Below are 19,338 nucleotides of genomic sequence, written 5' to 3' on the forward strand. Positions count from 1 at the left end.
TGGGATATTCTGGGTTGTGGAATCACTGATGGAAGGAGTAAGTCAAGAAGGGACAGACTTATGGCTCAGCGGGAGGGATCTGGCCCGCAGTTTGGCCCTCAGGTCGCGAAGCACCGATGGATCAAAGGCCAGACGCCGCTTGGGCCTTGTAGGGGACTGCCGAGGTCGCCACAGTGAAATGGAGAGCCCGGCACGGCTGGTCCGGGATCCGAGGAGTCACTGCGCGCGGCGCGGGACGTCAAAGGAGCTTCTGGCCGTCGGGCGGGGCTCGGGACGCTGCGGTCCCGGGCCCCCGTGCGACGAACACCCCGCGGCTGAGCCCCGGATGGCCGCCAGAGAGCGCTGCGGGCTCCCGCTCGCCCGCCCCCCGGTAGGCGGGGCCGCGCTCTCCCCGCAGCCGCCGCCGCAGCCGCCGCCTGGGCCGCCCCGTGTCCCCGGTGGAGCTGCTGCCGCCGCCGCCGGGAGCTCGATGCGGACGGAGCCCGGGCCGGGCCATGGGGATCCTCAGCATCACGGACCAGGTCAGCTATCTTGTCCTTTCCTGGTTCCTCCTTCCAGTGCCCGACGCGGCCGCCACGCGAGCCCGGGGATGTGCGGCCTAGGCTGGGCCCGAGCCCGGGGCTCCCGCGGCTCCCGCCCCGCCCCACGCCGCGCTCCCCTCATCCGAGCCGGTGTCCTTGGGGGCCTGGCGACTGGCGTAAGCACCGCGCAGACCCGCCGCAGGCAGGAGCCCCAAGGTGGACACCTTCCAGCACCATCTCGCCCTGCAGCCGCGTTGCCCCCCCTCGGGTCCCGCTCTGACCGCCGGTTCTTCCCGCAGCCGCCCCTGGTCCAGGCCATCTTTAGCCGAGATGTGGAGGAAGTGCGCTCCCTGCTCTCGCAGAAGGAGAACATCAATGTACTGGTGAGTCGAGAGCCGGAGAATGGTGAGCCCAGAATCGGGCTCCGGGGTTCTGGATCCCTCCCCAGTGAGGCGACTCTGTGCCTCCTCCTCGGCTTCATTGAGGCCGCAGCTCTTTTCACCCTGGGGTGGGTGTCTGTTTCCATTTGGGAATGGAGAGCTCGTCCAGCTCGGAGTGCTCACCAGAGAGGCTGGGGATGCACAGAAAAGATGTTTTCTTATCCACACCGGGGTCTGCAGCGCCCCCTCCCCTTCTGGAAGAAGGATCCCCTTTCCGGCCCGTTGCCCTGACTCCACCCTCCTTAAATAAAAGCATGTCTTTGGACTCAATACGGGGATTTAGGAAGCTGCAGAGCTCCTGGGAAGAGCCCGGAGCTTTAAGACTTGAGCACGGGTCCTCCAGCCAGGAGAGTTCTGTCCTCATCTGCTCGTCTTTTCTGCTCTTCCAGGACCAAGAGAGGCGAACCCCACTGCATGCTGCTGCCTATGTAGGCGATGTCCCTATCCTCCAGTTGCTACTGATGTCAGGTGAAAGTGGGGAGCTGGAAGGTGTGGCACTCTGGGAGGAGAAGGGAGGAGTCATTATTCTTCCATCCAGCATATCCAAGGGTTGTGCATTAGTAATTGGTCCAGGGAAGGCTCCAAGGCCATCTAGATTTCTCTGGCTTGATTACTGGCTTCTTTCTCCACTTCTCATCAAAAAAAGGAAATTATATTCCCACAGGTGCTAATGTCAACGCTAAGGACACACTGTGGCTGACCCCTCTTCATCGAGCTGCTGCCTCCCGAAATGAGGTATGAGCTTTCTCCCTCTTTTCATCTGTTCAAAAAGGAGTTGATTAAAAGTGAAGGTTAAGGTTTCAGTTGTCTCAGTCTTCTGCCATACAAGTTGTTCTGCCCCCAAGTAGTATGATGACCAGACACATTGGCCCCTCCTTCTTACCCCTAGAACTGGCTGAGAGGGGGTGCGGAGTGCTGCCAGCTGATGTGACGTCAGGGAGAGCTTAACACCAGGCTGGCAGACTGCAGGGGGCCCTGCTGCCAGGCCTGAGTGACTCATCCTCCCTGGGGGGCCACCCAGGAGTCTAATCCCCCTCTGGGCACTGAGATTTCTTTCCTGGTGATGGGGGAGTATGGCATAGTGATCTGTTGCATCCTAGCTCCTCAAGCAGCAAAAAAACTGACAACCCAGGAGCTAAATAGATTTCATCCCATCAGCTCTAGAGAGGGAAAAGAGAAGCCTGTCTTGATTGGACAGCCAGTTTCCTGGCTCTAGATACCAGGGGGAGGGTCTGAGGCCAAAAGACTGATGGGATGGTGCTTAGGATGGACATGACCTGGGGTTTGGAGAAGAACCCACAAAAAGGTGATGAAGATTAATTTAGTGCCTCAAAAAGGATGTTCAGGAGAAAATTAATGTAGCAGAAGAGTTTCTGTTTCCTAGAAGTACTAGATTACAGTCCTTTGCACATGTGAGTCTACTTAGGGATAGATACACATATGAGCAGAGGTTTTCAGGATCTTGGTTAGGGTGATACAAAGTAGCTTAAGGAGGAATAAGGGGTTTATGTTTTTCCCAGCATGGCCAGGAACTCAAGGAAAATCCAGAGAGTGGGAAGTAGGTATCGAGAGGCTGGCTATGTTGAAAAATTGAGATGAGAATCAATGCTGGGGGCAGTGGAGCGGTGCATGTGTGTCCTGCTGACCCATTCCTCCTCCTGTTCCCTGTTGTTTTGCCTCCTGCTCCCGATCTTCTCTCATGGCCCCTGCTTCTCAACAGAAGGTGCTGGGGCTGCTGCTGGCACATTCAGCAGATGTGAATGCCCGAGACAAGCTGTGGCAGACACCACTGCATGTGGCTGCTGCCAACCGGGCCACCAAGTGTGCTGAGGCATTGGCACCTCTGCTGAGCAGTCTCAATGTGGCTGACAGGAGCGGGCGTAGTGCCTTGCACCATGCAGTGCATAGTGGGCATCTTGAGGTGAGACCTGCTTCAGTCCCAGCCCAACCTAAAGCCTTCCCTTTCTGCTCATCACTCCCTGCCTCTGGGCCATCAGCCCCATGGGGTAGAAGTCCAGAAATAATAAAAAACTCTTAGGCTCAAGCCCCAAATGAATGGTTTAGACAGGTTTGAAATTCTTGACTTGGACATCAGAAGATTGACGTACCCTTGGAAGTTTGCATGCAAACTGTTTGTGTCCCTGCCTCATTCTGAGGAGAGTCCATGTCTTTCAACACAGTTTTCAAAGACTCAAAAGAATTTTAAGAAATCAAATCATTTTAAAATCTATCAACCTGTTATCTCCTTCATAGTTCCTGCTACCTCTGTCCCCTCTGCTTCTCCATACTGCCTTATCAGAAAACAGGGCTTCTGCTCGTAGGTAATTTGAAGGTATGTACATGGCTCTAAACAGGTGTCTTCCATATCTTGCTGCAGACGGTAAATCTGCTCCTCAACAAGGGAGCCAGCCTGAATGTCTGTGATAAAAAGGAGCGGCAGCCTTTGCACTGGGCAGCTTTTCTAGGTGAGAAAGGATTCATTGGAAAACCAGGAAATTTATATATAGAACTCCTCAGCAGGGAAATGGGTTTGTGGCCTTTGGAGAGACTTCAGGATGCTAACAACGTTCACCTTCTACCTTCTTAAGAGCAATCTGGCTTTCCCCAGGGCATTTGGAGGTCTTAAAATTGCTGGTGGCGCGAGGAGCAGACCTTGGCTGCAAGGACCGCAAGGGTTATGGGCTGCTCCATACAGCTGCTGCCAGTGGCCAGATTGAAGTGGTGAAGTACTTGCTCCGGATGGGAGCTGAGGTCAGAGTACTGGGCATGAGCTGGGGTCTAAGGTCAGGGCATTAGAAGACAGTCCGTTTAGATAAATGGAAATTCTGATATTATTGATAGGTTTTGGGAAGTTGGGGGAAGTGTCATGAGAGGGTCTCACTCTTACCTTAAGTAATAGTGTTTTCAGTCTCTTGATTCTCACCTTACTTGTCCAGAGCCCGTTAGGACTGAAATAGTCTTTGGAGTGTTGGTATCCTCTAGGCTCTATGTGTCAGTTTCTACTTTGTTTAAATTGATACCCTCTGCCCTCTTACTCTCTCCCTTGGAAATCCAGATTGACGAGCCCAATGCTTTTGGAAACACAGCTTTGCACATCGCCTGCTACCTGGGCCAGGATGCTGTGGCTATCGAGCTGGTGAATGCAGGAGCCAATGTCAACCAGCCGAATGATAAGGGCTTCACACCACTGCATGTTGCTGCTGTCTCCACCAATGGCGCACTCTGCTTGGAGCTATTGGTCAATAATGGGGCTGATGTCAACTACCAGGTGCCTGAAGGGACAAGGCTCAGACTAGCAGGGAGAGAAATCTAGCTCAAGGGGATCTTACTATATCGTGTTCTCTGGATAACTCAGGAAATGGCCCTTTTTGGGGTAAATGAACCTTTCTAGAGACACAAAAAAACTGTAGAGTTGCAAAGATGCCTATTTTGATCACTCTATCCCCAGAGATAAGTCATTTGGAAGGGAAGAAAGGATGTCTTTTGTGCTTTACACTGAAGAATGCCATGTTTCCACAGAGTAAAGAAGGGAAAAGCCCTCTGCACATGGCTGCCATCCATGGCCGTTTCACCCGCTCCCAGATTCTTATCCAGAATGGTATGAACTCTGAAAACTATTCTCATTCTTCCCCAGGGAATTCACCCCTAGAACCTCCCTTCTTTCCTTATGCTACTTCCCATTCTGTCTTCCTATAAGGACAGACACCAGCTGTATCCTTGAGCAAGGTACCTATGGAAAAGGGCCTCCTCTGCCATGCCCAGACCCCCCAAGGCTTACAGATAAGATGATACTTGCAGAGTGCTTAGCCAGGTACCTGACATGGAAGCAGGAGTGGCATCCACTTCCTAAACAATATGCCTCTGGAAACTGAACTTTGATAAATGTTGATAGCTGTAGAGGGGCTTCGGGCCTTTTGTCCATAGGGTCACCATGAGTCATGCTTGACTCGAAGGCAATCAAGAGCAACAAATGGTAGCTAACTAATGTGAGCAGCCTAAGGCTTGCCTAAGTTTGTGTCCATGTTTCCACCAGGCAGTGAGATTGATTGTGCCGACAAATTTGGGAACACGCCACTGCACGTGGCTGCTCGCTATGGACACGAACTGCTCATCAGCACCCTCATGACCAATGGCGCAGATACCGCCCGGTAAGTGAGGGCCCCAGGCTTTACCTTGTGGGTCCCCTCAAATCTATGCAGACCTCTCATATGATACATGAAACAGATTTGTCTAAGAAATTAGTGGACTGTGCCATTCCATACTCTTTGCGGTGGTGGGGGTGTACAGAAAAGAGGCCTGTAACTGACACCTCCTAGACCCAAGAACTGAGTCATCAACCTCTCTCCAGGCGCGGTATCCACGACATGTTCCCCCTGCACTTAGCTGTTCTCTTTGGATTCTCTGACTGTTGTCGTAAGCTTCTTTCCTCAGGTACGTGCTGGTGGATGGGACAGTTGGACAGGTGTGTGGGAAAGCCGAGCCCTTCCCCCTCAACTCAGTCAGTGCTCTCTGATATGATCTGATATTCTTACCTTTCAGGTCAGCTGTACAGTATCGTATCTTCACTCAGCAATGAGCACGTGCTCTCAGCTGGGTTTGACATCAATACACCTGACAACCTTGGCCGCACCTGTCTTCATGCTGCTGCTTCTGGAGGGTGAATTCTCCTGCTTTACTCTCAAGCTTTGAAAAAGAGAGCTGGACAAGTGGCTGAGCCTCTTGCTCTTCGCTGGCCAGTTCTCTTCTTCCTCCCCCCTCTCCCCGCCCCCTCTCACAATGCAGCAGTTAAAGCAGAAGACACTGTTAGTTCCTTTCTTCCTTAACCCCTCTCTGGACCTGTGGCTTTTCTTTGAGGCTCTTACTGTCAACCCTCATTTTCCTTCTTTTTAGGAATGTTGAATGTCTTAATTTGCTGTTGAGCAGTGGAGCTGACTTGAGAAGGAGAGACAAATTTGGAAGGTATGCTAATATGAGGACATATACATAGGAATGTCTGATTAGAGAGAGAATTAAGAGAATGGAGGGCTAGAGGCTAAATGAAGATACTACAAACCAGCTTTTGTGTGCATATCTGATGGCATTTGGATTTGTCACTAATTCTTATACTCACCCTTCTTCACTTCCTCAGGACCCCACTGCACTATGCAGCTGCCAATGGCAGCTACCAGTGTGCGGTAACACTGGTGACTGCTGGGGCTGGCGTCAACGAGGCTGACTGTAAAGGCTGCTCTCCCCTCCACTATGCTGCCGCCTCTGACACTTACAGGAGGTACATTCCCATCTCAGGAAGTTGTCCATTCACAGCCCTGCTTACCCTTCCAAGCCTTCCCCAACTTCTTCACTTCTCTGTTCCCCAGGGCAGAATCCCATTCAGCTTCTAGCCATGATGCTGAAGAGGATGAGCCACTGAAGGAGTCTCGCAGGAAGGAGGCCTTCTTGTAAGTAGTTGGGAACGTCCTTTTTTCCAAAATGCCAACTCTGATTATATTGCTTTCCCACCCCATTTTGAGTCTTCACTATCACATCTTACTACTATCTGTAAAGGTAGCCCCTTACACACTCTAGTATTAACCTTATGTAAACACTGGACAGGGAACTTGGGTGGTGTAATGGTAAGAATCTCCACTGGAATGCCTAAGGCACAGGGTTCAAATCCAGCAGCCACACCACAGGAGAAGGATGAGCACTCTCCTCTCATGTGAATTACTGCCTCTGAAAACCTGCTGGAGGGTCAGCTGTGGGTCACTTCTGACTTGATGACATACAACAGCCACCACCACTGTGGGCAAAGACAAAAATTTGTGACATAGTTCTTTCCTTCAGTAAAGAGATGAGCTTGAGAAAATCAGAAAGCTAAATATATACATACAAAGTCGGTTGTTACCCCATAAGCATAAATTTACTAACTAGCTTGTTGTTATGTTGTTGTTATATGCCGTCGAGTCTCTTGCAACTCATAGCGACCCTATGTACAACAGCTCTAAACTCTGCTCCGTCCTGTGCCAGTCTCATTTTTTCCGACAACACTCATCCCGATTGCCCCAGTCACCAAATCAATCCACCTCCCAGAGGGCCTTCCCCTCTTGCGCCTGCCCTTCACCCTCCCAAGCATGATGTCCTTCTCCAAGGACCGGTCTCTCCTTAAAACATGACCAAAGTATGTCAGATGAAGTCTCAGAATCCTTGCCTCCAAGGAGCAGCCTGGTTTAACCCTCTCTAGGATGAATCTGTTTGTTTTCTTAGCAGTCCATGGTACCCTCAGCACTATTCTCCAACACCAAAGCTCAAAAGCATCAATTCTCCTTCTATCCACCCTGGTCATTGTCCAGCTCTCTGATGCATAACAAGTGATTGCAAAGACCATGGCCTGTACCAGACACACCTTAGTCTCCAGAGACACACCGTTGCTTTTCAGTACTTTAGAGAGGTCCCTAACAGCAGACTTTCCCATCGCAATACGTCTTTTAATTTCCTCGCTGCTGGTGCCAAGAGTGTTGATTGTGGAGCCAACTAGCTAGGTGCTAAAAATAAAAGATATCTATCCTTGGGGAATTATAATATGGTAGGCAAGATTTTTACTAGTCTAATATGATACAGACCATGGTCTTTGTAATTACTTGTCATGCGTCAGAGAGTTGGACAATGACTAGGGAGGATAGAAGGAGAATTGATTCCTTTGAGCTGTGGTGCTGGAGAAGAGTATTGAATGTACCATGGACTGCTAGGGAAACAAACAGATTCATCGTGGAGAGGGTTAAACAGAGCGACTCCTTGGAGGCAAGGATTCTGGGGCTTCATCTGACATACTTTGGACATGTTGTGAAGAGGGACCAGTCCTTGGAGGGGGACATCATGCTTGGGAGGGTGGAGGGACAGCGCAGGAGGGGAAGACCCTCTATGAGGTGGATTGACTCAGTGACTGGGGTAATCAGGATGGGTGTGTCGGAGGCAGTGTGGTTGGCAGAGGATAGAGCAGGGTTTAGGGCTGTTGTACATAGGGTTGCTATGAGTTGCAAGTGACTCGACGGCACATAATAACAACAAATGTGTTTATAATAACAAAAGCTAGCTAAAGGGTATACGGAAACTCTACTATCTTCAGAGGTTGTTTTGGTAAATCAAAAACTGTTCTAAAAGAAAAAGGTTTTTTTGTTTTCTTTTTTTCCTTTCCCAGATATCTAAAATCTAAGAAACTTAGTTATATGAACTTTGCAAATCACTTAACCTTTCTCTGTGCCTGAGTTTCCTCCATCATGAATGTAGTGATAGTGGCGTTCATTGCTTTTTAAGTTGGAACTGACTCATAGCTGATCCTCCAGGGCTTTTGAGAGGCTATAAATCTTAGCTCAAGAGGATATTGCCTATCATTCTCCCAAGCAGCAGCTGGTGGATTGGAACTGCTTATCTGTGGGTTGGCAGTGCAATTTGTTACCAGTAGGCTACTACTTGAGCTTTAGTCATGAGTTGTTATTGTTAGGTGCTGTCGAGTCACCTGCGACTCATAGTGACCCTATGTACAACAGCCCTAAACCCTTCTCTATTCTGTGCCGATCTCACTGTCTCTGACACACCTACCCCGATTACCCCAATCACTGTATCAGTCTACCTCATCGAGGGTCTTCCCCTCCCAAGAATGATATCCCTCTCCAGGGATTGGTCCTTCCTTGCAACATGTCCAAAATATGTCAGATGAAGCTTCAGAATCTTTGCCTCCAAGGAGCAGCCTGGTTTAACTCTCTCTAGGTAGAACCTGTTCATTTTCTTAGCAGTCCATGGTCATGAATAGGGGTGAAAATAACATCTACTTGTAAGGTCATTATGAGGATTAAATCGTTCATACACTTAGACAGTGCTTTACACATACTGTTATCGGCCTTCAAGTCTGAAGGTGGAGGTGTTGGGATACAGTTTGAGATAAGTAGGACCTCCTCACATAGCCTCAGAGGCAGTGGCATTCTAGTCCACAGCAAGCATGCCTTGACACAGAAGTTAACCAGCAGAAATTTGACAGCTAATAATGGTATTATTATTTAGGTATTTAGGGAGCTCTGGGAGCCTAGTGATAAGTAGTTGTACAGCTAACCTGAAGGCACACAATTTGTATCCACCAGCTGCTCCAGGGGAGAAAGATGAGCAGTTTCCTTCCATATGATTTACAGCTTCTAAAAATCCACTGGAGGGTCAGCTATGAGTCACTTCTAACTTGATGGCACATAACAATAAACAACAAGATTCTCTAGGAGAGTGTTTAAAGGGTAAAGGAGGGCAGCTCAGATCAGACCTTGAGTAGGTACTAGATCTGGGCCTGAAGTATCAATAAGCAGGGTTTATAGGACTCCCCTAAAACCAGGGAATGGGGTTGGCTGGATAGGTCTGGGAGAGGCTCCTGCTTTACAGTCTACTTCTGGCTTCCCTCCCAGCTGTCTAGAGTTCTTACTGGATAACGGTGCAGACCCCTCCCTGCGGGACAGGCAGGGCTACACAGCTGTGCACTATGCAGCCGCCTATGGCAACAGACAGAACCTCGAACTGGTAGGTGTTCTCCTCTGCCTGGGTTGGGAGGAAAGAGGGTGTGTACACTGTCTTTGGGATTTTGGATTCTGAAACGAAAGGGTATTTGAGACTGCGACACAAATGTCTCTAGCTCAAAGGTTTAGGGGCTTGCTATGGTTAGAGGGCAGAGGTAAATCCCGGGAGTTCTTTCATACTAGCATAATCCTGTCTGTTGCAGCTTTTAGAAATGTCCTTTAACTGCCTGGAGGATGTGGAGAGCACCATTCCAGTCAGCCCTTTGCACTTAGCTGTGAGTTCTAAGTGTTTTCCTCTTGCCTTCCTTGTCCTTACATGCCCTCAGGACCACACAAAGGCCTAGCACTTTTGAATCCATCCTGCTTTTTCCCCCCCCAACTTGTGGGGATGGGACAAGCAGGCAGTGGTCTGGATAGAGGAGGGTCAAGGGGCCTGATGAGCAGGTGAAGGACCTCTGCCTGGAGCCCTTTGGGGGCTCTAAGAGCAGGGATGGGTTGGGATCATGTCCTGAGCTGTGTCCATTGGTTGCCTGCACACATCCAGGCCTACAACGGTCACTGTGAAGCCCTGAAGACACTGGCTGAGACGCTGGTGAATCTGGATGTAAGGGACCACAAGGGCCGAACCGCGTTATTCTTGGCCACTGAGCGAGGCTCTACTGAGTGTGTGGAGGTGCTTACAGCCCATGGCGCCTCTGCCCTCATCAAAGAGCGCAAGCGCAAGTGGACACCCCTGCATGCTGCTGGTTAGTACCCCTTCCACACCAGGCCTTGGAGACAGGTACCCAAATCCCTGCTGAATGGGCTTGGGGTTGGAAGTGGGACAGAGTCAAAATGATGGGGATTTCCATTCCTGTCTCATGACCAGCTTATCGCCAAAGACCTCTCTCCTTGCCCTCAGTTTCCCCATAATCTCTAGAGTCCTTTAGGTGGATGAGTGATATAAGCATTTAAGTGCTTGGAAGGTAAGCCTGGTGATCTGCTTCCAATAGGTTCCCACCTTGAGTAGGCCGTGGGCATTTCTGCTCTCCACACGTGGGATTGCCTTGAGTTGGAGTCAGCTCAGGAACTGACAGCAAGAGTTGGGTGGGCTTGACTGCCTGCCCCTGCCCTGGCCCTTCCTGACACATGATCCCTTTTCTCCTAGCTGCCTCTGGCCACACTGACTCCCTGCACTTGCTGATCGACAGTGGGGAACGAGCAGACATCACAGATGTCATGGATGCCTATGGACAGTGAGTGTGGCCTAGGGTAGGGTGCAGCTTTTTCCATCCCTGCTAAGACGTCATTCACCTTTTTTTCCACCTCCATAGAACCCCACTGATGCTGGCCATCATGAATGGCCACGTAGACTGTGTACATCTGCTGCTAGAGAAAGGATCCACAGCTGATGCTGCTGACCTCCGGGGCCGCACTGCCCTCCACCGGGGGGTGAGTAAGCTCCCCACATAGCCTTCCTTGTTTGGGATCTCTCCAAAGAAAGTCTTCAGTGTGGAAGCACAGGACCCACCAGCAGCTGCATGACAGATTATCTGGTAGGGGACCAATGGATAGTGGACTGTCTGTTGGCATAAGAGAGGCAAAGTATGAGATGCTGATCCCTAACACTTAAGAGTCCTTATTCTAAAGACAGACTGGAGTTAGGGAATGGCTCTAATTCCTGAGTCATCTGTTAGCAACTGGCCAGTGGCTAAGAGTAGCTTCTTTCTCTACTCATTCCCTACCCAATGTCACCCATAGGCAGTGACTGGCTGTGAGGACTGCCTGGCTGCCCTGCTGGACCATGATGCGTTTGTGTTGTGCCGAGACTTCAAAGGCCGCACACCCATTCACCTGGCTTCAGCCTGTGGCCACACTGCAGTACTGCGGACTCTGCTGCAGGCTGCCCTGTCTACAGATCCTCTGGACGCTGGGGTGGATTACAGTGGCTATTCGCCCATGCATTGGGCTTCCTACACTGGTGAGGGTCTGGAGCCTTCGACAGGCACAAGAATATGTAGGTTAGCTATGGGAAAGGGTTGACAAGAACCAAGAACAAGTGAGTTGGAGAGAATTGAGTTGAACTAAATCTGCGAGTGGATTAAGGTGTCGAGATGACATAAGATAGATAGAAGGAACTGTCTTTTTCTCTTCACCAAGTTTTCTTCTTCAACCCAGGACATGAAGATTGTCTGGAGTTGTTACTTGAACACAGCCCATTTTCATACCTGGAAGGAAACCCCTTCACTCCTTTGCACTGTGCAGTGTAAGCCCCTTTTGTACTCCTGTCCCCTCTCAAGAGTCAGTGGCTTGAGCTTATGCCGGGTAGTCTGTATTCCTTGTCCTTCCTGGTGACTCCTCCCTCTTCCCCCCAGAATTAATAACCAGGACAGCACCACAGAGATGCTGCTGGGAGCTCTGGGTGCCAAAATTGTGAACAGCCGAGATGCCAAAGGACGGTGAGTGGTGGAAGCCTGGGAAGCGTCTGTCTTCCTCTTTTAGTCCAGGCTGAAGCGCCTTCTCGATCTAATTCTACCCTGACCCCCACCCGACAGGACCCCCCTTCACGCCGCTGCCTTCGCGGACAACATCTCTGGGCTCCGGATGCTGCTGCAGCATCAAGCTGAGGTGAACGCCACTGACCACACTGGCCGTACCGCGCTCATGACGGCAGCCGAGAACGGGCAGACCGCTGCTGTGGGTGTGTAGGGGCTATGTGTGGAAGGGAGGAGCTCTTGTTGGGTTTTTGCAAGATGGGCCAGCCCTGTGTGTTGGGGGGCTTGATGTGACTGAAGCACAGGAAGCAAGAGGAATGTCTTTGGACCTTTCACCTTCTATGGATCAGATGCCAAGTTTTAGGGAGACAGAAGGTGGAGCGAAGCATCAGCTCTTCTCTGTCCCTTTTCCTGTAGAATTTCTGCTGTATCGAGGGAAGGCAGACCTTACTGTGCTTGATGAGAATAAGAACACTGCCCTCCACTTGGCTTGTAGTAAGGTATGACCTAGAGTGGTAGTGGGCTGTCGGGTACAATGGCTTCAGGATAGGGGTTAGGTCTGGATTGTTGGGAAAGAAGACTGGAGCAAAAGTAGGGAGTATCCAGTCTAATTGGTAGGATATCTCTTGTTCCCTTGCCATCCTCCCAGCTCCTACTCCTCTGTTATGCAAGTCTCCACTTTTTGCTCCTTTCCTTTAGGGCCATGAGAAGTGTGCACTTATGATCCTGGCAGAAACTCAAGACCTTGGCCTTATCAATGCTACCAACAGTGCGCTGCAGATGTGAGTACCCGGGGCAGGGGGCTCCTTGCTGGGGGAGGCAGGTGGGTGAAGAGAGAGTGGCTCAAATTCCAGCAACTATGGAACTCTTAGTGTTCCTGGTGAAGCCCACTGACTTAATTTTCCTTCCTTCCAAGGCCACTCCACATTGCTGCCCGTAATGGTCTAGCCTCTGTGGTACAGGCCCTGCTGAGTCGTGGGGCCACAGTGCTGGCTGTTGATGAAGAAGGTGAGTAGGGTCTGGAGCCTCGCTGCTTCTCCTAGGTTTGAGGGTCACAGACATTCTTCAGGAGATGACTTCTTAACTTTAATATGTTGTTGTTGTTAAGTTCTATTGAGTTGCCTGTGACTCACAGCAACCCTGTATGCAATAGCTCTGAAGCCTGCCCTGCCCTGAGCCAGTCTCAATGACTCCAACACAACTAACCCCATTGCTCCAGATACTGTATCAGTCCATCTCATCTGAGGTCTTCCTCTCCTGCACTGTCCCTCCACCCTTTCAAGCATGATGTTCTTCTCCAAGAACCGGTCCCTCCTGGCTATGTGCCCAAAGTATATGAGATGTAGTTTAGATAGGATAGATAGATAGATAGATAGATAGATAGATAGATAGATCGATCAATAGATAGATAGATACAGAGATTTCCCAAAGGAACTCTTTAGAGAAGGAATCCAATACCACTACATCAGGTTCTCTGAAGGGAGTCTGACAAAACTGGGTAATATTACCAGGATACTCAGGAATATATCCCACACATACAGCCTCTTGTGCCACATGCTCCACCCTGTCCCCTACACTTTGAGAATCTGCCTAGAAGCATCCTTGCACACTCATAGCCTTTGAATTCTGACTGTGCTGCCAGCTTGCCTGCTTAACCCCCTTCCCCAGACAAGGGAGTCTGGGACCCTGGGAAGGATGGATATAGGAAGCCAGGATACAGCGCATTTCCCTCATTTTCCAAACCTTCTAGGTCACACCCCAGCACTGGCCTGTGCTCCCAACAAAGATGTGGCAGACTGCCTGGCCTTGATCCTTTCCACCATGAAGCCTTTCCCACCCAAGGACGCCGTCAGTCCTTTCAGCTTCAGCCTGCTCAAGAACTGCGGCATTGCAGCTGCCAAGACGGTGGGTGGCTGTGGTGCCCTGCCCCACGGGGCCTCCTGCCCCTACAGCCAGGAGCGGCACGGCGCCATCGGTTTGGATGGTTGCTACTCGGAGTAGCCCCCCTCCAGTGTCCCTCCCCCTGCCGGTGGCTTGATATCTTATTCTATTTATTTAGAAAAAGTCTATACATTTAGGGCACTTTAAAGGAGAACACGACTGGGTGGGGGGTGGAGGGGGGGAAGCACTGGGGAGCAGCTGCTCACCCCTTTGCCACACCATTCTGGCCTGGCAGGGGTCTGGGATTGACAGGGAGCACCCCAGGCCCTTAGTACCCCCAAGGCAACCCCTTCTGCCAAGTGTCCCAAAATGATTGCTAAATGCCTGGCTCCCCTCTCTGACCCCCATCTCCGTTGCCCCTTTCTGCTGCCAGCTCCCTCACTCTTCCTTCTGGTTCTCCCCTTTGTGTTGCCCTTCCACTTGTCCCTACTGCCAGGCACATTCCCCACCTCCCTCCTTCTCCCATGCCCATCACTGCCTCCCTGCTCGGCTGGCCCCTCCATCCCCGCAGCAGTGAGAAGCCTTAATTTCTGGTACTGTGTGAGCACTCTGGGGGTGCCCCCTCCCCCTTCAGGGGCAGCTAGAGGATGAGGGGGGAGGGTATTTAGCACTGGGGCCTGGAGCTTTTTCCCCACTTCTCTACCCATCACCCCTTAAGTTCAAATGCAAAACACTTGAAGCAGCAACTACTGTACCTGGGCCCCAATCCTGCACTCTCCCCTGGCTCCTCATATGCAAATCAAGGGCTGTTTCTGCCCCCACAGCCTGCCCCTTTCTCCTCCCACTCCTACCCCTACCCCTACCCCTGGCCTGCCCCCCCCCAACCACGCACTTTAACCTTGCTTCTTTCTTTTAACTACTTTTGGGAGGGCAGCACCTGTGGCCATTCCCTCCCTGGCTTTCTCTTTTAAGTTTGAGGCTTGTCATGAATTTTTAAGTAAGCATTTTGTCCTTTAGGGGAAAAATCAAATTTATTTCCTGCCCATTTCAAAACCACAGCCCTAGTATGTCCTCCCCTTATTAGGCATGTATTTGCATGTGTGTGGAGGGAGGGACTATTTTCTTCCTCCTGTGCGCTCCCCAGTCCCATAGTTTCTCTGTGCCCCCATCAGCTTCCATCCTTTTATTATGTCCAGAATACCTACTGCCCCCATCACTCCTGATCTGAAGCCAAAGATGGTGGGAGGGGCAGGGCAGAGCAGGGATCGTATCTATACGATACCCAGACTTCCCCTCCAGTGTGAGGATGGTCAAGGGAGTGATGAGTAGTTACTGTGCCTCCCCAGCACTGGGGAGAGATGGGATTGAGCAAGGGTTGCACTAAAAAGATTCCTAAAAGTTGCACCCCCAAAGCCAAACTGAGCTGGAGTGAAGAGGGGCAGTTTTCTCTCTAAATGTAGCATTGAATTTGGCCCTGGTCCCTTCAAATTCCCTGTCCATCCATCTCGTAGCTAAGCCTCCTGGACAGTTGGACCCACTCCTGCAGCCCGGTGTTCCCTTCCTCACACTCAATACCTCAGCCTGGGGCCAAGACACAGAACTTGAATAGAGGTCATGTCCCCTCTACCCCTGTTGCATCCTTGCCCAGTTTGGCTGCCATCAGTATTGTCCCCTGAGAACTGGACAGGCTTCGTTTACACAGTACAGGGATCTCTCCCCAGGGGATTCCTTGGCCTCTTCCCACCCCAGCTTGCTTTATTTATGCCATTACCCACTTTTTCTGTTTGTTCCCTGAAAGTCTTCCCACCCTTGCCAAGGGTGGGCTGAAGAGAGAGGTGGCATCCCAGGGATCCTTCTGTTCTCAACTGATAGATACCCGTAATCATACCTCATCCCAGTTCCCTGAAGTCTGGGGTGTTTGTCCATCTCCTTATTCCCCCGCCCTGTGGTCCCTTTTTACTCCTTATCTCTCTATCTTGCTTCCCTCAACCTTCAGTTCCTAAACCATTTCAAAGCTTCCAGATGACCATTGTTGGTGAGAAGGATTGTGCAGCTTTTAGTTTTTATTTTTGTTTTCAAAGCCAAAGGGCCTTGTGACGCCCCTCTTCCTTGCCTCCCTTCACACCCTGTCTTTCCCTAAATGACAATCAATGTGACCTCTCTTAAGGGCTGCAGCCCCCACCCCAACCCTGCTGGTTCTGCAAAGCTTGTCCCCTAACTTCAATTCTCTCTCCCAGAATGGTCCCATAATGCCCCCTCCTTCTTATTTTGGTGCTGGGAATTAGGTGGTGGGGGGCAGCGGGAGCAGGGAGATGGCTTCTCCAGAGGAGACTCTAGGAGTATCAGTCGTGTTCTCCTTTATCAATGTTTGGTGATGACAGGAAGACTCTTGAGTATATGTCAGGAGCCCCGTTGTTTTGCTAGATGAGATTGCTGGTGGCTGCCTGTCCCGGCCCCCCTTTAGCACACTTGTCAGCTGTGCTGGGAAATATTGTGGGGAGTCCTCTGTCCCTCCTCATGTGGCTGTGAGGAGGCCTGAAGGACAAGCAGCCTCTTCTCCTTATGCCAAAGGAAATCCCACACCCCACCCCGGGCACCCCAGCCCTTAGTGTTTTTTGAAGCATTTTGACCATTCTCATGGCCACTGCATATTTATTTTAATGTTAAGATTTTTTTTAAAGTAACCTCTTTGACTTAAACGGGTGTGGAGAAGTTAAAACAGGCAGAATGCCCCCCAATCTGAAGGGGGTAGGGTGGGGAGGAAACATCTCCTACCTTCACCTCCTCCCTCTCCCCCTCTCCCCACCACAGCTCTAAAGCACTTGCTTCAAGTAATAAGCACTTTTGTGAAAAGGCCTATTTTAAGTGAGGACCCTGGGCACTGTCCCAGGTCCCAGCAAAGGAGACAGAGTGAGGGCTACATAGGAGACAGGGAAACAGACATGTGAATCAGAGGGCGAGATGAAAAGAGCCAGTTTTTAGTTTCTGATTTTTGGGGGGATGTTTCTGATTGGACGGTGGCTTTGGTAGGATTGTGTACTATCCTTCAGACAAACAAATGGCACAAACTGTGGGTCCAAGGATGGACCAACAGACCCAGGTCACTGCCACTGTCCAGCTGAGACTGATGGGCCACCTCCCCCACCCGTGGCCCCCTGAGCCATAGGACTGCTGAAAACCACTGAATGTACAGCCCAGGTTGGGGTGGGGAGCAGCCCCGGGGGGAGGGGGCTTCTCCCTTTGTTTGGTGCTGTGGGGGGTGGGAGAGATGAGACAGAGGGACTGCCACCCCACTTAGACATGTTTTCCTTGGGGTGGAGGGGCTGAGGAGGGCCTACCTCCCTCTCTGACCCCAGCCATGGCCCTCTTCCTTCCTCACCCCTATCCGTTTTGACTGTAAGTCCAGCTCACCTTTGCCTTCAATATGTAACCAAAGGAAAACTCAATACTGTTTCCACCGCTGTCTGCCCACCCGAGCACCTTCTTACTCCCTGGACCTAGAAAGGGAGAAGAGGCTAGGGGTGGGGTGGGTGGGGCCAGAGTGAACGAACCCGTACCCCCATAAACCTCCTCTGGGGTCTTGGAAGAGGCCCTGAGAGGTGGGGCTGGGGCCCGGCTGAGGGGTTAGGGGTAGGTACACTCTATGACATGCACATGAGTGTTTCTTTGTTCAGATGACCCCAAGGACTATATGCTTCAGCAGGGTGGCTCCTTCCTCCTCAGCCGTTTCCCCCTTCTCCCCACACCCAGTGTTCATTCCCACCCCCAGTTTCCCCTTCCCACTGCAAAGGAAAATAGCCTTACAGACCCTGGCCCAGAAACCCTGCTCCTGGGGGAAACCATTTTGGGGGCCCCATTCCACCTAGTTTGAACCCTGCTTTTTCAGAAGGAGAGAAAAGGAGCAAAGCAGCCCTTTCCCCTTTAATTGGGGTGGCTCCCACCCTCTGTTGCCTTGACCCAGGTTGGGCAAGGGTGGAGGTAAGGAATTTTTGAGGACCAAGCCCAGTAGTCTGGGACAGGGAGGTAGAGAGGGAAGGGTCTGCTTTGAGGACTCCCTCCTTCTGACCCAACCCCTTAGAGAAGCGACCAAATCCCAGAGATGGGAGGAAGCTGGGGTGGGGAGGGTCTGCTCTTTGAATTACTTGAAGGTACTGACTCCGAGGCTGCTGTTGCCCACTTAGGTGTGAGGGGGACACTGTCACTGCATTTGGGAGGCAGAGGGTGACAAGAGGATCCACCCTTTGGCCCTCACTCTGCTGGGGGCCCTTTTCCCTGGGCAGTCTGGAAGCCTGACTTTGCCCCCAGGGAAGTTGAGGAGAGCCTTCCCCTCCCATCTCCATCCCTCACTCTGGGCACCCTCTCCAATTGCACTAAAGTAGCTGTTGTGCCAGTCTTACCCCACACCAGGGTGGGGGTCTCTGCTTCCAGCCCTTTCCTCCTTACTGCCTCTGCTCCCATCCCAGACAATCTCCTTGTTCCCCTGTATTCCTGGATAGCTCAGCTTTGTACGTGTGTATGTTTGGGGTGGGTGGGATGGGTTTTGGCTGGAGTAGGTTTGACAGGGGTTTGGAAAGGGCTGGGGGAAAGAAGGAAAATGAAGTTCCCTCCTCCCTTCCCCAGCCCTAAGCCACAGAAGCCTGGAGGGAGGGTATCTACTCTTGCTGCCGTGCGTCTTGCAGATGTGCCAAAATGTGGGTGGGTGGGAAGGGAGGGTGCCTGGCAGAGCAACCCCCAGGGTGGCTCTCTCAAAGCAATACAGTTCCCCCTACCTGGGGGATGGCAAGACAGGGGAGTGGGTAGGGGTGGGGACCTGAGGAGTTCCCCATGTACAGCTGTGTATATTCAGAGGTGGTTGGTCTCTGTCTGGTACCCAATGTGGGCGTCTATGTGTGTGTGAACCTCCCCTTCCCCATGCCCTGCATGACCTGTGATGCTGCAGACACCACCATCCTGTGTGCAGGTGTGTTGGGGGGCACAGAGGGCATGTTCCATGTCCTGTCGCATCCTCCACCCTGTGACCCATGTACTCGGTTGTAGGAAGTAAAAAGAACTGAGCACAATTCACTGGATTCTAGTTGAATCTTTCTCTAAGCAATTTTCCCATTCCTGTTCTTCTCCCTGCCCCAAATCCACCTGTGGTGCTAGTGTTGGGGTCGGGGTGTTTAATGCTGGTGGGCAGCAATAAAGGGCAGATCTGCCCAGGTGCCTGTATCCGCTGGGTGCTGAGGGCAGCAGGAAAAAAGTGGGGACCTGTGCATTTGCCCCGCCCCTCTCCCCCTCCTCCCTGGGCTAAAGCACAATGCTCTCCCTGCTGATTGATGCCCCTGCCCTCTCTACCCCCTGTCCCCCCACACATGTCCTCCTCCAACCTGCTTCGAGCCCTCCTCCCACCACACCCTGGTTTTCTATGCTGATTTGGTGCAAGTACAACTGTCGTAGTCATGGCTTTGGGATGGGTTCTGTTTATTAAAATCCTATTGCTCCTACTGGCCCT

At 51.5% G+C, this 19,338-nt stretch overlaps 1 protein-coding gene across 1 annotated transcript; it reads left to right on the plus strand.

Annotated features, from left to right (window-relative positions):
* The first annotated feature begins 393 nt into the window (after positions 1 to 393).
* Positions 394 to 19,330, plus strand: ANKRD52 (ankyrin repeat domain 52). The gene is made up of 28 exons (XM_006897630.1): positions 394 to 521; positions 821 to 904; positions 1,351 to 1,429; positions 1,626 to 1,696; positions 2,682 to 2,882; positions 3,339 to 3,426; positions 3,570 to 3,712; positions 4,017 to 4,229; positions 4,481 to 4,559; positions 4,995 to 5,109; positions 5,310 to 5,392; positions 5,501 to 5,618; positions 5,852 to 5,920; positions 6,090 to 6,230; positions 6,319 to 6,399; positions 9,382 to 9,493; positions 9,693 to 9,764; positions 10,034 to 10,235; positions 10,637 to 10,724; positions 10,803 to 10,920; positions 11,230 to 11,449; positions 11,647 to 11,734; positions 11,844 to 11,927; positions 12,024 to 12,169; positions 12,381 to 12,463; positions 12,663 to 12,745; positions 12,880 to 12,971; positions 13,714 to 19,330. Exons 1-28 carry the CDS (start codon positions 495 to 497, stop codon positions 13,962 to 13,964), a joined length of 3,231 nt encoding a protein of 1,076 aa, XP_006897692.1. The 5' UTR covers positions 394 to 494; the 3' UTR covers positions 13,965 to 19,330.
* Positions 19,331 to 19,338: the final 8 nt, after the last annotated feature.

This window comes from Elephantulus edwardii, unplaced genomic scaffold (assembly GCF_000299155.1).
Source record: "Elephantulus edwardii isolate Elephantulus edwardi_28Jun2011 unplaced genomic scaffold, EleEdw1.0 scaffold00212, whole genome shotgun sequence".
NCBI lineage: Eukaryota > Metazoa > Chordata > Mammalia > Macroscelidea > Macroscelididae > Elephantulus > Elephantulus edwardii.

What these genes read in the sequence shown, in the direction of transcription:
- ANKRD52 (XM_006897630.1), top strand. Translation starts at nt 495, where the DNA reads ATGGGGATCCTCAGCATCACGGACCAG. An exon ending in TCCTCAGCATCACGGACCAG is followed by an intron (nt 522 to 820) that starts GTCAGCTATCTT and finishes TTCTTCCCGCAG; the next exon opens with CCGCCCCTGGTCCAGGCCAT. An exon ending in GCCTCTGACACTTACAGGAG is followed by an intron (nt 6,231 to 6,318) that starts GTACATTCCCAT and finishes TCTGTTCCCCAG; the next exon opens with GGCAGAATCCCATTCAGCTT.